Source organism: Aquarana catesbeiana, linkage group LG08, assembly GCF_042186555.1.
Source record: "Aquarana catesbeiana isolate 2022-GZ linkage group LG08, ASM4218655v1, whole genome shotgun sequence".
Taxonomy (NCBI): Eukaryota; Metazoa; Chordata; class Amphibia; order Anura; family Ranidae; genus Aquarana; species Aquarana catesbeiana.
Window position 1 is genome coordinate 130,215,211 of NC_133331.1, and position 20,487 is coordinate 130,235,697.

The window sequence follows — 20,487 nt, forward strand, 5'->3', positions numbered from 1 at the left end:
CTCCCATGAACATGGCTGGATCAAGAGGGGGTTTAGGTGAGTATTAGGGAGGGCTCTGGGGGGGGGGGACAACACATGGAAGGTTTTAACCACTTCATGCCTGGAATGATTTACTCCCTTCCTGACCAGAGCACTTTTTACAATTTGTCACTGCGCTGTTTTAACTGGTAATTGCGCGGTCATGCAATGCTGTACCCAAACGAAATTTGCGTCCATTTTTTCCCACAAATATGAGGATCCTTTAAGGATCTGTTGGATAGGCGCATCAACTCAGACCTTAAAAAAGCCTACCAATTGGCAGGAAGAGCCTGCAGGCCAGCCGTGGCATTGGCATCAGTCTCTAATGCCATCAGGGTCTGGACAACATTGGAGACAACATCTGGAGAACATTGAGGTAGCCATTCGACAAGATGTACCTAAAGATGACATCATAAAAGCGGTGGAAGAGCTCAAGTTCGTAGGGGAAGCAGCAATTGATTCGATTAGGTATTCAGCTAGAGCGATGTTGCACACGATTATGGCCAAACGCGCTCTGTGGCTGAAACCATGAGCGGCCGACACAGCCTCGAAGCAAAATTGGTGCAAGATCCCCTTTGATGGGAAAGCTTTATTTGGGGATAGGCTGGAGAAGGCAATCTCCCGAGTGACTGGTGGAAAGTCGGGATTACTTCCCTAGGACAGGAGGGTTAGACGCTCTCGAGTTTTTTCCTCTAAATTCCAATCCTCCGGGAACAGGAACTTCTCACAGTTCCGTCAAAACAGAGACCCCAAGAAGAATTGGAGATGTACTCAAGCTACTTTCTTGAAGTCAAACAAACAGAGGAGTCTCCCCAACCCCCAGGAGGGGACGAAAACTTTGAGATGGGGCCACTCCAACTTCCTCCAGTCGGGGCCAGGTTGAAGAGGTTTGCTGAAGTCTGGTCCAGCTGGTGCAAGGAACCCTGGGTGGTATCCACCGTCCGTTTTTGGCATTTTTAGACGTTCTTAGATCATCCCCGGCAAGACACATTTGTTTTAACAAAACTACCAGCATCTCCACAGAAGGCGGAGGCCCTACAGAAATACCTTCAACTACTGCAGGTTCAGCAAGCAGTAATCCCTGTTCCTCCTTCCGAGAGATTCACAGGATTCTATTCTCCTCTCTTTCTTATCCCCAAAAAGAGTGGAGAATGGAGACCAATTGAGACCAGTAGTGGATTTGAAACAATTAAATAGTTTCATTCAATTAGACTCCTTCAAAATGGAGTCCTTACAAACTAACTATCATCCAAATGGTCCATCCGGGGAAATGGATGATTTTGGTGGACCTTCAAGGCACCTATTTTGATGTACGCATTCTCCCTGCCTTCCAGAAATCTCTAAGAGTGGCGGTTGGCCTCACACACCTTCAGTTCCAGTGCCTTCCTTTTGGCCTGTGCACATCCCCAAGGATATTTACAAAGGTAATAATCGCAGTCTTGGCACCCCTCAGGGAGAGAGGTCTGCGAGTTTTCCAATTTTTGGACGACATCCTATTGCTAGCCTCCAACCCAGCGCAGATTCTGGATCACAGAGAGATTCTCCTGTCCACCCTGAAGGAGTTTGGGTGGCTGGTGAATGCAAAAAAAAGTCTCCTAACCCCAACCCAGTCAATGGTCTACCTCGGCGCTCTTTTCAACATCTCAGCCGGAACGTTGTGTCCCCCCCCCCCCAGAAACAGAAAGTAGTGACTATTGTACAAAAGATGTGTCACGTCAGATCACTTTCTCACCTGTCAGTGTCAAACTGTCTGAGTCTAATAGGGACCATGTCATCCTGTATCCCGAAGCTACCGTGGGCTCATTGGCATCTGAGGATGTTTCAAGTGGGCTTCCTGTCACTATGGAAGAGGCAGTCACTATGTCAGCAGATTTCTATCTCGGTTCCCATGAGAAGGAGTCTCCTCTGGTGGACGAAGAAGGACCTGATCTCAAGACCTCGTCTGCTTCAATGTCCCTCCTGGACCATCCTTACCACCGATACGAGTTCGATGGGTTGGGGAGCACACTGCGATCACCTTGCAGTTTAAGGGAGGTGGGACTTTCCCACAAAGGGGGTAGTCTCCAATGTCTTGGAGTTATGGGCGGCCTATCAAACCTTAGTGAGTCTGGGAGAACATCAACATCAGAAGCCAGTCCTATTACGCCTGGACAACAGGGCAGCAGTTTCGTATATCCAACGACAGGGGGAACCCACAGTATCCCTTTGCTGAGAGAAGTGGAGCCCATTATGTTATGGGCAGAGAGAATTCTGCTGGATCTGAAGGCGGTCTACCTTCTGGGTCATCTGAACGAGGAGGCAGATCACCTGTCTCGGTATTTTCAAGACGAGTGGTCTCTTCACCCCTCAGTTTTCAGTTGGACCATGAATCTCCAGATTCCTCCAGAAATCGACCTTTTTACCTCACCAATAAATGCCAAACTGCCAAGATTTCTCTCCCGCCTGCCTCACCCTCGGGCAGAGGCAGTAGATGCCCTCTCGAGCCCGTGGCATTGGAAAACAGTCTATTTAATTCCCCCCAAGCCCCTGATCTCAAAGTTTCTGCTCAGATTGATGAAGGAGCCAGTCAAAGTGGTGGCAATTCTACCCTACTGGCCGAGGAGGCCGTGGTTTCCCTGGGCAATGTGCCTCAGTCCTTGTCGCCCTCTCAAAATTCCGATGCTACCTCAACCTCTCTCTCAAGTAAGATTTGTACATCCGCTCCTCACAAATTGAATCTGCATGTTTGGATGTTGAAAGGGAGAAATTCCAATCCTTACGTTGCTCTTCAAATGTGATTTTAACTCATTTGAAAGCCAGAAAAACCTCCATGAATTATGTTTACTCAAAAGTCTAGAATAAGTTCAAACTGTTTGTGGCAGACAAGTGCTCGGATCCCACAATTCCTTCCACTGCACTCCTCTTGGATTGGTCTGGACCTCGGGCTTAGTCTAAGCTCACTAAAGGTTCAGGTGGTTTCTATTTCGGCAGCTACCAAAAAAAGATGGGCAGAGGACTTGCTCATCATTCAATTCTACAGGGCAGTCAAAAAAATTCGGCCACCAGTAAGACATTCTTTTCCTGCTTGGGATCTGCCCTTTGTTCTGGACTGCCTGATGTCTCAGCCTTTCGCCCCAATAGAATCCGCTTCCCTATGGAACCTGACGCTCAAGACTGTATTTCTAACTGCAGTGACTTCATGAAAGAGGGCCTCGGAATTTCAAGCTTTGGGGGCAGAAGATGAGTATATATATCTTTCTTCCCAGATAGGGTGGAGCTACGGACGGTACATGGTTATGTCCCTAAAGTTTCTTGTCGATCCACCCTCTCAGAAGCTTGGACGCTTCCTACATTTACATATCCGCTGTCAGTTTCACTGCAAGAATTGGACATCTCCAGAGTCCTGAGATGCTACCTACAGGCTACAAGCCCATTTAGAGCATCAGACAAATTGTTCATACTTCCTTGGGGCAGGAACAGAGGGAAGGAAGCCACATCAAGAACTATTGCCTCCTGGATTTGTAAGCTAATCCAAAAAGGGTATAGGGCTAGAGGGATGGATCCTCCGGCGGCGAAAGCCCACTTGACGAGGGCAGTCTCTGCATCTTGGGCGGCAAGGGCTAGTGTCTCTCTAGAGACTATTTGCAAAGTGGCCACTTGGTCATCTCCAAACACATTCATGCGCCATTACAGAATTGATCCAGAGGCACTCACTTCAGTGGAATTCGAAAGAAGGGCAATTGAGTCAGCTCTATCGTTTCCTTAATAAATTTTTCTTTATGACCATTACCCACCCAGTTGTTAGCTATTTATTTTATCACAGGTATGCTGCCATGGAGGCACCAGGAAAACGGAAAATTGTATCATACCATAATTTTCCTTTCCTGGTGTCTATCCATGGCAGCATACATGCCCTCCCGTGGTATTCGATATAATAGGAGAATGCTATCGGGGGGTATGGTTGTCACTTTTATAATATATTCACTATCCTGAGGGGAGGAGTCCGGGGCGGAGCTTATCACAGGTATGCTGCGATGGATAGGCACCAGGAAAGGAAAATTATGGTAAGTATGATACAATGTTCCGTTTTTTTTTTGCTAGAAAATTACTCTGAACCCCCAAACATTATATTTTTTTTTTTTTAAGCAAAGGCTCTACAGATTAAAATGGTGGGTGTTGCAAAATTTCTTTTCACACAGTATTTGCGCGGTATTTTTTCCAAACGCATTTTTTTGGGGGGGGGGGAATAAACACTTTTTTGAATTTGAATGCACTAAAACACACTATATTGCCCAAATGTTTGATAAAATATAAAAGATGATCTTATACTGAGTACATAGTTATCAAACACGACATGCTTTAAAATTGCGTACAACCGTGCAACGGCAACAAACTACGTACATTTTAAAAGACTTTGAAAGCCTTTACAGGTTACCACTTTGGATTTACAGAGGAGGTCTACTGCTAAAATGACTACCCTTGATCTGGCGTTCGCGGTGATACCTCACATGGAGCAATTGCTGTTTACATATGACATGAGACCAACGCTTGCGTTTGCATTTGCGCGCGAGCATGGGGGGGACAGGGGTGCTTTTTTTTTTTTCTTAATTATTTATTTTGCTTTTTTATTTTACTTTTACACTGTTCCTTTCATTTTTTTTTAATCATTTTTATTGTTATCACAGAGAATGTAAATATCCCCTATAATAGCAATCGGTAGTGACAGGTACTCTTTTAACCACTTCAGCCCCGGAAGGATTTACCCCCTTCCTGACCAGAGCACTTTTTACAATTCGGCACTGCGTCGCTTTAACTGCTAATTGCGCGGTCATGCAATGCTCTACCCAAACGAAATTTGCGTCCTTTTCTTCCCACAAATAGAGCTTTCTTTTGATGGTATTTGATCACCTCTGCCGTTTTTATTTTTTTGCGCTATAAACGGAAAAAGACTGAAAATTTTGAAAAAAAATGATATTTTCTACTTTTTGTTATAAAAAAAATCCAATAAACTAAATTTTAGTCATACATTTAGGCCAAAATGTATTCGGCCACATGTCTTTGGTAAAAAAAATGTCAATAAGCGTATATTTATTGGTTTGCGCAAAAGTTATAGCGTCTACAAACTAGGGTACATTTTCTGGAATTTACACAGCTTTTAGTTTATGACTGCCTATGTCATTTCTTGAGGTGCTAAAATGGCAGGGCAGTACAAACCCCCCCCAAATGACCCCATTTTGGAAAGTAGACACCCCAAGGAAATTGCTGAGAGGCATGTTGAACCCATTGAATATTTATTTTTTTTGTCCCAAGTGATTGAATAATGACAAAAAAAAAAAAAAAAAAAAAAAATTTACAAAAAGTTGTCACTAAATGATATATTGCTCACATAGGCCATGGGCATATGTGGAATTGCACCCCAAAATACATTCAGCTGCTTCTCCTGAGTACGGGGATACCACATGTGTGGCACTTTTTGGGAGCCTAGCCGCGTACGGGGCCCCGAAAACCCAGCACCACCTTCAGGATTTCTAAGGGCATACATTTTTGATTTCACTCCTCACTACCTATCACAGTTTTGAAGGCCATAAAATGCCAAGATGGCACAACCCCCCCCCCAAATGACCCCATTTTGGAAAGTAGACACCCCAAGCTATTTGCTGAGAGGCATGGTGAGTATTTTGCAGCTCTCATTTGTTTTTGAAAATGAAGAAAGACCAGAAAAAAAAATTTTTTTTTTTCTTTTTTCAATTTTCAAAACCTTGTGACAAAAAGTGAGGTCTGCAAAATACTCACTATACCTCTCAGCAAATAGCTTGGGGTGTCTACTTTCCAAAATGGGGTCATTTTTGGGGGTTTTGTGCCACCTGGGCTTTCCATGGCCTCCGAAACTGTGATAGGCAGTGAAGAGTGAAATCAAAAATTTACGGCCTTAGAAAGCCTGAAGGCGGTTCTTGGTTTTCGGGGTCCCGTACGCGGCTAGGCTCCCAAAAAGTCCCACACATGTGGTATCCCCGTACTCAGGAGAAGCAACAGAATTTATTTTGGGGTGTAATTTCACAAATCCCCATGGCGTGTTTGAGCAATATAACATTTAGTGACAACTTTGTGCAAAAAAAAAAAAAAAAAAAAAAAATTTGTCTCTTTCCCGCAACTTGTGTCACAATATAAAATATTCCATGGACTCGACATGCCTCTCAGCAAATAGCTTGGGGTGTCTACTTTCCAAAATGGGGTCATTTGGGGGGGTTTGAACTGTCCTGGCATTTTATGCACAACATTTAGAAGCTTACGTCACACATCACCCACTCTTCTAACCACTTGAAGACAAAGCCCTTTCTGACACTTTTTGATTACATGAAAAAATTATTTTTTTTTGCAAGAAAATTACTTTGAACCCCCAAACATTATATATTATTTTAAAGCAAATGCCCTACAGATTAAAATGGTGGGTGTTTCATTTTTTTTTTTTCACACAGTAATTGCGCAGCGATTTTTCAAACGCATTTTTTGTGGAAAAAACACACTTTTTTAAATTTTAATGCACTAAAACACACTATATTGCCCAAATGTTTGATGAAATAAAAAAGATGATCTTAGGCCGAGTACATGGATACCAAACATGACATGCTTTACAATTGCGCACAAACGTGCAGTGGCAACAAAATTAATACATTTTTAAAAGCCTTTAAAAGCCTTTACAGGTTACCACTTTAGATTTACAGAGGAGGTCTACTGCTAAAATTACTGCCCTCGATCTGACCTTCGCGGTGATACCTCACATGCATGGTGCAATTGCTGTTTACATTTGACGCCAGACCGACGCTTGCGTTCGCCTTAGCGCGAGAGCAGGGGGGACAGGGGTGCTTTTTTTTTTTTTTTTTTTTTTTCTTTATTATTTTTTTGCTTTTTTATCTTATTTTTAAACTGTTCCTTTCATATTTTTTTTTAAATCATTTTTATTGTTATCTCAGGGAATGTAAATATCCCCTATGATAGCAATAGGTAGTGACAGGTACTCTTTTTTGAAAAAATTGGGGTCTATTAGACCCTAGATTTCTCCTCTGCCCTCAAAGCATCTGACCACACCAAGATCGGTGTGATAAAATGCTTTCCCAATTTCCCAATGGCGCTGTTTACATCCGGCGAAATCTAAGTCCTAAAATGCTCGTAGCTTCCGGTTTCTTAGGCCATAGAGATGTTTGGAGCCACTCTGGTCTCTGATCAGCTCTATGGTCAGCTGGCTGAATCACCGGCTGCATTCTCAGGTTCCCTGTTGAGACAGGAGAGCCAGAGAAAAACACGGAAGACGGTGGGGGGGGGGGCATTCCCTCCCACTGCTTGTAAAAGCAGTCTAGAGGCTAATTAGCCACTAGGATTGCTTTTACATGAAAGCCGACCGCTGGCTGAAAAGAATGATACCAAGATGATACCTAAACCTGCAGGCATCATTCTGGTATAACCACTCAAAGTCGTGAATGGCGTACCTGAAGACAAAAAAATGGTTAACAATAAAGCACAGTAAACGGTAAAGTATAAAAAATTGCATACCTGAAAAGCAAACATGATAAAACATAATAACAATAAAACATTGCAGAATAGAATACAGTAAAAAAGAGCAGAACACCAGAGAGAGAATAGAGAGAGAGAGAGAACAATAAAACGACAACTATTTTTTTTTATTTTTGTTTGTGTTTTTTTTTTTTTTTTTACACTTTTTTTTTGTAACTGTAACTTTTATAACTGTAACCGGTTCCAGGTTCGGGTCTCTCAAAATGCGATGGCATCTTGGGAGACCCTGTGAAAGTGTGTCCTAGTCTGTGCAATGCTGTACCCTACGCTAATACTCAACTAGTGAATGGTAGCGTTCAAAACATTCACCAATGCAAAGACCAGGATTATCAGGACAGGAGGGACAATAATAGCGGGTGTCACGTCTATATACGCGCTTGCTGCAGACACATCTTTTTTGGGGGGGTTCGTTGGGTAGGGGTACTCGGGAGGACATATAAATGCCTCTCATGCAGCCGACTGCATTTGGTTGGGGATGTGAATGGGGGAAATACGGGCGCTGCAGAAGTGGTGGGTTCCCAATTAGGATTGGCGAATGCAGCAGGAAGGGCACTATGGGCACGACGGGCCTGTGTTTGTCTTTTTGGTGGCAGCGGGACACTACTTGTGCTTGCCACCTCACCAGCTTGAACTGCACTTATGGGACTCGCCACGTCACCAAGTGTTACTGCAGTGCTGGTATGACTACGACTGGGGTGTACTAGGCCGCTGGCGCTTGCCAGTTCACCAAAACGCTACAAAAAAAAGTGACAGTGATCGATCGATACTGCACTTGGGTGGGCTGGGCCGGGCGGAGGGGCAAAACGCAGGTGCTAGCAGGTATCTGGGCTGATCCCACTAACACTGCGTTTTTGGGAACCCTAAACTGCTGGGGACACTAGTATAGATCTGATCGGATCAGATATTGATCCGATCAGATACTATACCACTAAGGGAGGTGTACGGTGCGTGCGTGGGTGTTAGTGGTACTGGCGCTAATCTGACGCTGCTTGGGGCTGGTGCTTGCCAGTTCACCAAAATGCTACCAAAAAAACTGTTAGCGATCGCAGGGATCAGGCCTGACTCTGCGAACGCTGCAGTTATGCGTTTAGTGTTTTGTAAGTGACAGTGATCGATCGATACTGCACTTGGGTGGGCTGGGCGGAGGGGCAAAACGCAGGTGCTAGCAGGTATCTGGGCTGATCCCGCTAACACTGCGTTTTTGGGAACCCTAAACTGCTGGGGACGCTAGTATAGATCTGATCGGATCAGATATTGATGTGTTCAGATACTATACCACTAAGGGAGGTGTACGGTGCGTGTACGGTGCGTGCGTAGGTGTTCGCGGTACTGGCGCTAATCTGACGCTGCCTGGGGCGACGCATATCACCGCCGGGCAATCAGGGGGCTAAACCTTTATTCGGTAATAAACGGCGGGTGCCCTGACACTAAAAAAAATAAACGAACTAACCAGCGTCACCCGTAACAGTTATACGGTGATCAGTGGTGAAAGGGTTAACTAGGGGGCAATCAAGGGGTTAAAACATTTATTAGGTAGTATATGGGGGTCCCTGTCGCTATAAAACGCTGACAGCGAACCTAAATATTTACGTTCCTAACTAGCGTCACCAGCGACACTAATACAGCGATCAGAAAAATGATCGCTTAGCGACACTGGTGACAGGGGGTGATCAAGGGGTTAAAACTTTATTAGGGGGGGTTAGGGGGGTACCCTAGACCTACAGGGGGCTAATACTAACTGTCCTACCACTGCTAACTGTCACAAACTGACACCATGCAGTAATCAGGAAAAAAACAAAACAAAACAAAAAAACCTGCTTGCTGTCAGTTTGTGACAGGGGGGGGGGGTGATTGGGGGGGGATCGGGGGGCGATCGGGGGGGGATCGGGGGTGTTTAGTGTGCCTGGCATGTTCTACTGTGTTGTGTGTGTGTTGGTGCACTTACATGTCTTCTCTCCTCGGTGCTGGAACGGAAACTGGCCAGCCGAGGAGAGATGACATCACATCCTCTGCCTCTGTGTACTATACAGAGGCAGGGGATGTTTCTCATTGGCTGGGAGCGATCGCGAGGGGGGGGCCACGATCGGATGGTCTCCCCCTCGTCTCTCAACTCTCCCAGCCAAACGCCGACCGCCGATGGCACCGGGGGGGGGTCCGATAGGACCCCCCGCCCGCGGGAAGGCAATCACGTACCAGGTACGTGATTTTGCCTGCCCGTGCCGCTCTGCTCACGTATATATGCGTGAGGCGGTCGGCAAGTGGTTAAAAAAAAAAAAAAAAAAAAAAATGGGTCTATTAGACTCTAGATCTCTGCCCTCAAAGCATCTGACCACACCAAGATCGGTGTGATAAGATGCTTTCCCAATTTCCCAATGGCGCTGTTTATATCCGGCGAAACCGATGTCATGAAATGCTCGTAGCTTCCGGCTACTTAGGCTATAGAGATGATTGGAGCCATTCTCATCTTCGATCAGCTCTATGGTCAGCTGGCTGAGCCACTGGCTGCATTATCAGGTTCCCCGGTGGGACAGGAGAGCCCGAGAAAACCAAGGAATGCGACGGGAGGGGGAGAGGGGGGGGGATGTTCCCTCCCGCTGCTTGTAAAAGCAGTCTAGCGGCTAACTAGCCATTAGGATTGCTTTTACATGAAAGCTGACCTCTGGCTGAAAAGAACGATACCAAGATGATACATAAAACTGCAGGCATCATTCTGGTATAACCACTCAAAGTCCAGCAACATACCAGTACGTTTCTGGTCCTTGTTGGGCATATATTGTAATGTTCTTTTTTTTCCATGCAGCTTGTGGGCTGAACGAAAAAAAAAAGATATTGATCAGTGGGTATGCTCACCATTAGAATACCGCCCACTTCTAATGATGGGCATACATGTACCATTTTTTTTTTTAACTGTGGTGGTGAAATCACGTCCTACAGCGCTGGAGTCGCTGATTTACATATCGTGAGAGCAAACGCTATTGCTCTCAAGATGAATAAATCAGTGCTGTAGCTGAATGGTGTACCTGAAAAGCAAACAATGGTAACAATAAAACATTAACTCAATAAAACCACAACAATCTGGGCCCAAAAAAAGAGTAAAAAATATATGCCGAAGCCTGGGGGCAATCCACCCCTAATGTTAGGGGCAAATCGCCCCTCCACCCCTGCCCCCATGCTTCGGCATATATGCTCTTTTTTTTTTCTTAACTGTGATGGTGAAATCACCTCCTACAGCACTGGAGTCGCTGATTTACGTATCGTGAGAGCAAACGCTGTTGCTGTCAAGATAAATAAATCAGTGCTGCAGCTGAATGGTGTACCTGAAAAGAAAATAATGGTTAACAATAAAACACAGTAAACAGTAAAGTATAAAAGAATTACATACCTGAAAAGCAAACATGATAAAACATAGTAAACACAGTAAAAAGAGCAGAACAATAGAGAGAGAACAATAGAGAGAGAGCAATAAAACGATAACTATTTTTGGCCTTTTTTTTATATATATATATGTGAAAGTGTGTCCTAGTCTGTTCAGTGCTGTACCCTACTACTCCACTAGTGTGTGGTAGCATTCAAAACATTCACCAATGCAAAGACCAGGATGGTCAGGACAGGGGGGACAATAATAGTGAGTGTCACGCCTATATCCGCGCTTGCTACAGACACACATCTTCTTTGGGGTGATCGTTGGATAGGGGTACCAGGGAGGACATATGGAAAATGCCTCCCATGCAGCCAGCTTACTGCATTTGCATTGGGAAGTTGGGGCACAGCACCGTCTGGAAACAGAGGGGCTGTGACAATCTCTTCCTGGAATTTAAGGAAGGATCCAGCTCATCATGATGCTTTGTATAGCACATAAGCGTTCAGCAGAGCCAATTGGAATAGGTATACAGACACTTTTTTATACCAGCGTCTGGCCTTACAGGCAATTAAGTATGGCGCCATCAACTGGTCGTTGAGGTCCACCCCTCTCATATTAAGGTTGTATTCATGGACACGTAGGCACTTCTCCAAAACACCAGTTGCTGTTTGAATTTGGACCGGATCCATGTGACTATCTTTTCCCTTGTAAACCATAAAATTATATGTATAGCCTGTTACCCTGTCATAGAGCTTATACATCTTGACTCCATATCTGGCACGCTTGCTGGGAAGATACTGTTTGAATGACAAGCGGCCAGAAAACGTAATCAGGGACTCATCAATGCAGACAACTTGATCAGGAGTAAACAAGGCTGCAAACTGTTGGTTGAAGTGGTTTACGAGGAGCCGTATTTTGTGGAGCCGATCATATTCAGGGTCACCCAAGGACGACAGAGTTATTTGTCGTTGAAGTGCATAAATCTCAAGATCTGCTTGTATCTAGCCCTGGTCATGGAGGCAGAGAACAAGGGCATATGGTGAATTGGGTCAGTGACAATATGACCGCAACTCACTTTTTTTAGTTATGCCCATGAGGAGGGATAGGCCCAGAAAGGTCTCCAATCTCTGGCAAGGTTCAACTGGGGATTAGAGCTATAGAGCTACTTTCATCTTCAGTGAAAAACAGCAAATAAAAATCAAGTAACGTAAAATCAGCTTTCCACCTGAATTCCGGGTTGGCCAGTGAATGGGGGAAGTATGGGTGCTGCAAAAGTGGTGGGCTCCCAATTTGGATTGGAATGTGCAGCAGGAAGGGCACTACGGGCTTGACGGGCCTGCCTTTGTCTTCTTGGTGGCTGTGGGACACTAGTTGTGCTAACCACCTCACCAGCTTGAGCTGTACTTATGGGACTTGCCACGTCACCACATGATACTGCAGTGCTGGTTTGACTACGACCAGGGTGTACTAGGTCACTGGTGCTTGCCAGTTCACCAGAAGGACTAGTACTGGCTCTCTGCTCCAAACCAGTGCCCTGTGGTTCTTCAACTCAACAACAGCAGAAGAATGGGGTCGGGTACGTCTAACCTTGGCAGGGACCACTACTCCGTCGTCAAAGCTATATGTCAGGGTGCCGCTGCTGTCTACAGGATCATATTCTGAGCCTGAATCTGACAGAAGGGTGATTTCCTCTTCACTCTCATCTGTCATACTCAGAAACGTGTAGTCCTCTTCACTAGTGTACCTTTGATTGGACATTGTGGTCTCTAAATTTACTGGTACAACTAGTGAAACTCACAGGAAAAGAGAGTACCTGACTGTCAGCGACTGCATCAAACGCTACCAAAAAAATTGTTAGCATTAGCAGGGATCAGGCCTGTCTCTGCAAACACTGCAGTTATGTGTTTTGTAAGTGACAGTAATTGATTGATACTGCACTTGGGTGGGCTGGGCTGGGCTGGGCGGAGGGGCTAAACATAGGTGCTAGCAGATATCTGGGCAGATCCCGCTAATGCTGCCTTTTTGGGAACCATAAACTACTGGGGACCCTAGTATAGATCTGATCAGATCCGATATTGATCCGTTCAGACACTATACTACTAAAGGTGGTGTATGGTGCGTGCGTGGGTTTTAGTGCTACTGGCACTAATCTGACACTGCCTGGGGCAATGCAGACCCTGACTGACGCTAAAACCTAACTGATGACACCCGCCGGGTGATCAGGGGGTTAAACCTTTATTAGGTGGCGATTGCCCTGATGCTATAAAAAACTAACTAACCAGCGTCACCCATGACACTAATATGATGATCACTGGTGACAGGGTTAACTAGGGGGCAATCAGGGGGTTTAATCCTTTATTATTATATGGGGGTACGCTAAAAAAACCTGACGGTGAAACTAATCAACTAACTGGCTAACTAGCGTCACCCGTGACACTAATACAGAGATCAGAAAAAAGATCTATTAGTGACACTGAGACAGGGGGTGAAAGGGTTAACTAGGGGGGGTGATCAAGGGGTTAAACCTTTATTAGGGGGGTTTGGGGGGTACCCTAGACCTAATGGGGCCTAATACTAATTGCCCTAACACTGATTAAAGTCACAAGTGACACCAATGCAGTGATCAGTGAAAAATCTGAAAACTGCAATTGGAGACACAGTGACAGGGAGTGAAGGGGTTAACTGGGGGGGGGGGGTGATCGGGGGGGTGACAAGTGTACCTACATGTACTGGTGTTAGTGTAGTGTTGTGCAACTCAAGATGTTCTCTCTCCTCTCTCTGGAACGGAAAAGAATTCCAGAGAGGGAGATGACATCACGTCCCCTGTCTGTGTTTACACACAGACAGGGAAGCATTTTCTTTCGCCAGAACCAAACAGCAGGTCCAGGCCAGAAATCATTGGCCTGAACCTGAAAACTGATCGGTACTTCTACTAATCCGATCACTGCGGGTACAGCGGTGGGGCGCGCGCGCCCCCGGCCACGAGCGACGTACAGGTACGTGTTTATGCGCACACGTGCCACTTTGCCGACATATATCAGTGTGAGCCGGTCGGCAAGTCGTTAAAACTACTTTAACCATTTCCGGACTGCCACACGCCAATATACATCCTAACTTTTGAAGAGGAATATCGTTGTTATGGCAGCAGCTAGCTGCCATAACCCCGGTATCCTCTTCTTCCGCCGGTGCTCCGGTTTCCCTCCCCCTCCCGTGCCCTCTGCCGCTTACCGGAGCCGTCGGCAGCAGTGGAGGCGATCGGATCCTTCTTGGTGTTAGGTATGAAGACGAGTGAGGGGAAGATGGCCCCCACCCGTCTCCTTACCATTGCAGGGCGGAAGTGACGTCAAAACGTCACTTCCGCCCATAGCTCTTAAAGGGCCATTTTTAAAAAAAATTTTTTAAATGACAATTTTTTTTTTTTTTATTGCATTTTAGTGTAAATATGAGATCTGAGGTCTTTTTTACCCCAGATCTCATATTTAAGAGGTCCTTTCATGCTTTATTTCTATTACAAGAGATGTTTACATTCCTTGTAATAGGAATAAAACTGACTTTTTTTTTAAAGAACAGTGAAAAAAAAAAAAAATAAAATAAATAAGAAAGTTTTTTATAAACGCACCCCATCCCGTCGAGCTCGCGTGCAGAAGCAAACGCATATGTGAGCAGCACCTGCATAAGAAAACGGTGTTCAAACTACACATGTAAAGTATCGCCACAATCGGTAAAGCAAGAGCAATAATTCTAGCCATAGAACTCCTCTGTAACTCAAAATATGCAACCTGTAGACATTTTTAAATGTCGCCTATGGAGATTTTTAAGGGTAAAAGTTTGTCGCCATTCCACGAGCGGGCGCAATTTTGAAGCATGACATGTTGGGTATCAATTTACTCGGCGTAACATTATCTTTCATAATATAAAAAAAATTGGGCTAACTTTACTGATGTATTACTTTTTAATTCAAAAAAGTGTATTCTTTCCAAAAAAAGTGTGCTTGTAAGACCGCAGCGCAAATATGTTGTGACAGAAAGTACTGCAACGACCATCATTTTATTCTCTAGGGTGTTAGAAAAAAAAATGTATAATGTTTGGGAGTTCTACGTAATTTTCTAGCAAAAAAAAACTGTTTTTAACTTGTTGTTTAACTTTGTTGTTTACAAATCTCAAAATGAGGCTCGGTCCTTAAGTGGTTAAAGTGTTACTAAACCCACAACAGTAAAATCAGTCTGTATATGTAGTAAAGCATGCTTGTTATACTCACTGTGGAACCTAAGGGGTTAATCCTCTGCATTGTATAAAAAGGCTGTTTGATCCTGTCTTCTCTTATCCTCCCCTTCTTCCACTGTCCCCAATCCATCTCTTGATAGAACAGAGCCTTTGGAGTCACTCTGCACATGCTCAGTTTGGAGTGTATTGCTAGATTTATTTTTTTTCTTGGGAGGGTGCATGTGATTAGCACAGGGCCAATCAGCACTGTCCAGACAGAGGGTCAGGGCTCAAGCAGCCTCATAGGACAGTCAGAGTAGAATGAAAACTCCTCCTACAAGCATTAACCAGACACTGATAGAAGTCACAAGACTGAGAGACCAGATATAGTGAGTGCAGGGCCCTGGGTTTAGTAACACTTTAACTCAGTGAAAAGTACAGAGCAAAGTGCAGTATCCCACAACCACCAATAACTTTCCTCTCTATTAAATATAGTCTGATTGTCAACAGAGGAATGCCATACCCAAACTCATTTGGAAGAACTATTTTGTTAAATTTAGCATAGGCATCTGCAGCTAGAAATCCACACTTAAAGACCAACTCTAGGAAATCTGAAAATCTTCCCATGCAATGGGAACCCTTGCACCATCGCTGCATAGGGTTAATTGCTTGTTTAGTCTAGGAGAGAGGAGAAGCACTTTAGCTTACCTGATCCTCTGCTCCCCTGGCATATTGTGCCCCTACATACTCCGGCTGTGAATTGTCCAGCACAGTAATCACCTCCAGTGCTGCACTACATACTCCACATTGGTCTTCATGACATCAGGACCTTTGACAGCTGAACCGTAGAGGTGAAGTTGCTGTGGGTGATGCTGGAGCGCAGGGGAGTAGATGCTGCAGGGACTGGTCTGGACTGGCAGTCTAGAGGAGCAGAGGATTGGGTAGTGAATCTACTTCAGTAAGTCTCCTAGACCTAAACAAGCAATTAGCCCTGATATTTTGGGCGCAGCCCCACTGCAAGGGATCAATTTAAGTTTACTGGAGTTGGACTTTAAAGTGGACCTCCAGGCTGAGCGTTCTTCTTAAATTCGGATTGGGAGGATTTTGTATGGATTTGGAGTGGGGAAAGGTTAGGACTTCTGATTTGAAAACATCTTTATTGCTGTCCCCTGAGGAACATATTTTACAATAAACAATTGTTTATTTATTATTATAGGAAAAGGTTAAAAACTCTATCAGAATTTAAATTGATCCTCTGTTACTCAGACAAGAAATATGAGAACCCCACCCCCCCTCCCAAAAAGGAGGGTTAGATAGCAATAAAATACTAAAAGGGCGTCTCTCTCTTCCCAAGTCTAACCAAACCTAAAAGAAGTAGGTTTTAGGAGTTTAATCCTGGCATCTCCAGACTTTAGCGAGGTGGTGGTGAGTACACAGGGGGAGATTTACTAGAACTGGAGCACTCAAAATCCGGTGCAGCTGTGCATGTTAGCCTATCAGAAACTTCAGCTTGGTTAATTAGGCTTTGGCAATAAAACATGGAAGCTGATTGGTTTCTGTGCAGAGCTGCACCCGATTTTGCATGCTCAAGTTTTAGCAAATCTCCCCTACTGTGACTATAGTTGGCACTGGCAGAAGACAAAGATAATGCAGGTACAATACACAGGTTCACGTTGGCGCACTCTTACCTGTCGATGCTAATGACACATAAAGTCATAATAGAAGCTGTGCAGCACATTACATCCATAGCAATGAAGACGTTGCAAAAGACGTGCCCGAAAATCCATTTCCCCCCGATCAGGTCGGTGACACTGACAAAAGGCATGACAGCGATCGCCACGGACAAGTCAGCTAAAGCCAATGACACAATCAAGTAGTTGGAAGGTTGCCGAAGTTTCTTGACAAAACAGACAGAAATGACTACTAGGCAATTCCCTGCAATAGTCAGCAAAGTGATAAGAGACAGGATGGCTCCTATGACAAGCTTCTCAAAATGACCATAATTAAGGATTTGCTCCCCACACTGGGTGTCATTTTCACTTAGGAAGCTGGAGGTAGGCATAGGACTAATTGTGGTGGCATCTTGGACAATCTTCAGCAAAGGCGGGTTCAAAGAGCCAGAAATCATGATGGAGGTGCTCAGGTCCTCCAAGTCTTCTAAAAGATAGGACCTGATGTCACTCTTTATGTTGCTGCTGTTGATGAGGATGACCATTGTGGTTTGTGTTGCCCATGGGTAAACCCCCAATGACTGGGTCCAGCTCTTTCCAGATGGTGACAGTCAACATATAACATAGGAGTTTAACTCTCAGCAGCCCTGTCTCCTGAGTAGGTAGAATCTACCTTTACCTGCTTACATATTCTTGGTTCAGGGACTCACCTTTGATGTCTTCTCAAAGCCATTTGTGGTGACCTCCAGCTTATCTTTAGTGCCTCTTCAATCTTGGTCATTCTTCAGCAGCCTGGTTCCAGTTGCTCAGCAGTTCAGTGGCCATCTAAGTGAGGTTTCATTCATAAAATATATCCTCAGCTAGTCATCCAATTCAAAGAGAATAGGCTTTTGTCATTCTTCCAAGTTCCAGAAAATAAAAGTAGTTACCCAAAGAGTTCTTATTAGTGCTTCTTTTTGAGATGCTTAAGTTTTCAGGCTGGCAAAAAGAATGCATTTACTTCTGGCTACATTGTGATTTGAGTTATTTCCCATGTCCTTTCATTTCGTAGCAGCAACTCAAAGACAGTGTGTTTAGTTTCTACACTAAAGCAAAAAGCATCAAATCTTTCAGTTCCATCATACTGCAGTGTACTGTAGATGAGTAAGCAGGGTTTTTCATTGTAGTAGCGACATCTAGTGGACACAATGTCCAAGTAACAGACAGGCAGCTACGAGACAGGTGTACGTACACAAGCTGAACTTGGAGAAATGCTATTGCTGATCTCTTTGTGAAAATGATTGCTGCTTTGCTTTGTTGCCTCTGGCTTCAGTACTTTTAGACTGTCACCTAAAATAAGTATTTATATAAGAAAAGTCAAGTATATTTAGAACTCATATCTGCATACTTGATTCATTGAATTTTCCCTTAGCTTAGTGAATGTGATGAAAATTTATTTTGCAAGGAATACCAAATCACCTGCACAGAAAAAAAATAGTTTTGCTTGCACATAATTGGATGATGGGTAGAGGGGAAAGAGACCAGCAGACATCCATTTGCTAATCTCATCTATCTAGAATGAACATGAAAGCGATATGCATTACATCACTTCTGGTTTTCAGCTGTCATGATCTGTGCTCCATTAGCTTTACTGGAGTGCAGGTGAGACATCAGGGGCCTAATAGACCCCTAATGTCTCATTAAAGATAACATGTCACAACAAAATGCTATAATATAGGGGACGTTTAGCCCCCTATGTGATTACCATTAAAGTTTAGTGAATAAAAAATGTAAAACATTTAAGTTACACCCAAGCACTGATAAAAAAAAAATTGAGCCCCATCCCCATGTACACGCACATACAAACGTAAACACACTCATTCAGAATTGTGGATTGCAATATACACGTACTTTGATGTTGCACGTGCTAAAGTAGGAGCAATAATTTTAGGTTAACTCTAAATTGATGACCTGTTAGGGTTTTTAAAGTGCTGCTTATGAAACATTTTGGATACCAAAGTAATACCTCTCAACTTTTTGCGATAGGAACATGGAACACCTATTAGAAAAAGTATGTAGGCATAGGACCCACATAAACCCACTAGTGATTTTTTTTTACTACTACTATTCCTATATACTGGCTTTTGAAATTTACAAATGCAGCAGTTTAGAAACTGGATGGAAGGTTTAGCGCTGGGAAACACTTTTTAAAAAAACGAAAAAGTGCATTTTTTATACCACTATATAAGTCAGACCAAAATGGGGGACAAATGAGGAGGAAGGAGGGACAGAGGGACTTTGCTCCAAATCAGGGACAGTTGGGAGCTATTTCATGGGCGCATGCAATTTTAGAGCTTGACAGATTGGTAAATAGGGCTGGTCCCGATGTTCAAGTCAAACTTAAGTTCGACTCGAACATTCGGTGTTTGTTCGCAGAACAAACGAACATATGGGGCGTTCGTGGTAAATTTGAGTGCCGTGGAGCGCCCCATAATGTACTGCGAGATCGCAGTGCATTGATGGCTGCTGATTGGCCAAAGCATGCACCTGACCAGCATGCTTTGGCCAATCACAGCGTGATCTGCTGTGAGAGCTATGATTAGCCAAAGACAGGATGCCTTTGGCCAATCATGGCTCAGGGGCTAAGTCCATGCCCCACACTATATAAGGCTGCTGCTTACATGGCGGCCCTATATAGTGAATGAATGGAGATTAGGCAGATAGTGTAGTGTGCAGTCAGTTAGTGTAGGATATACCGTTGTATGCAAAAGTTTAGGAACCCCTGACAATTTCCATGATTGTCATTTATAAATATTTGTGTGTTTGGATCAGCAATTTCATTTTGATCTATCAGATAGCTGAAGGACACAGTAATATTTCAGTAGTGAAATTAGGTTTTTTGGATTAACAGAAAATGCGCAATATGCATCAAAACGAAATTAGACAGGTGCATAAATTTGGGCACCCTTGTCATTTTGTTGATTTGAATACCTGTAACTACTTAGCACTGATTAATTGGAACACACAATTGGTTTGGTGAGCTCATTTAGCTTTGAACTTCATAGACAGGTGCATCCAATCATGAGAAAAGGTATTTAAGGTGCCCAATTGCAAGTTGTTGTTCTCTTTGACTCTCCTCTGAAAAGTGGCAACATGGGGGCCTCAAAACAAATCTCAAATGACCTGAAAATAAAGATTGTTCTACATTATGGTTTAGGGGAAGGCTACAAAAAGTTATCACAGAGATATAAGCTGTCAGTGTCCACTGTGAGAAACATAGTGAGGAAATGGAAGACCACAGGCACAGTTCTTGTTAAGGCCAAAAGTGGCAGGCCACATAAAATATTGGAGAGGCAAAGGCAAAGGATGGTGAGAACGGTCAAAAACAGCCCACGGACAACCTCCAAAGACGTACAACATCAACTTGCTGTAGATGATGTCACTGTGCATCCTTCAACAATTCAGCGCACTTTGCTCAGGGAGAAACTGTATGGGAGAGTGATGCGAAAGAAGCCTTTTCTGCACACACACCACAAACGGAGTCGCTTGAGGTATGCAAACGCACATTTGGACAAGCCAGCTTCATTTTGGAATAAGGTGCTGTGGACTGATAAAACAAAGATTGAGTTATTTGGTCATAACAAGGGGCGTTATGCATGGCGGCAAAAGAACACAGCATTCCAAGAAAAACACTTGCTACCCACAGTA

At 44.1% G+C, this 20,487-nt stretch overlaps 1 protein-coding gene across 1 annotated transcript in view; it reads right to left on the bottom strand.

Annotated features, from left to right (window-relative positions):
- HTR7 (5-hydroxytryptamine receptor 7) overlaps window positions 1–17,914 on the bottom strand; it is a 329,036-nt gene extending 311,122 nt beyond the window's left edge. Inside the window, exon 1 of the mRNA XM_073596393.1 lies at window positions 16,819–17,914. Within this exon, the coding sequence (XP_073452494.1) occupies window positions 16,819–17,345 (527 nt within the window). The 5' untranslated portion in view covers window positions 17,346–17,914. The remainder of the gene's footprint in view (window positions 1–16,818) is intronic.
- Window positions 17,915–20,487: the final 2,573 nt, after the last annotated feature.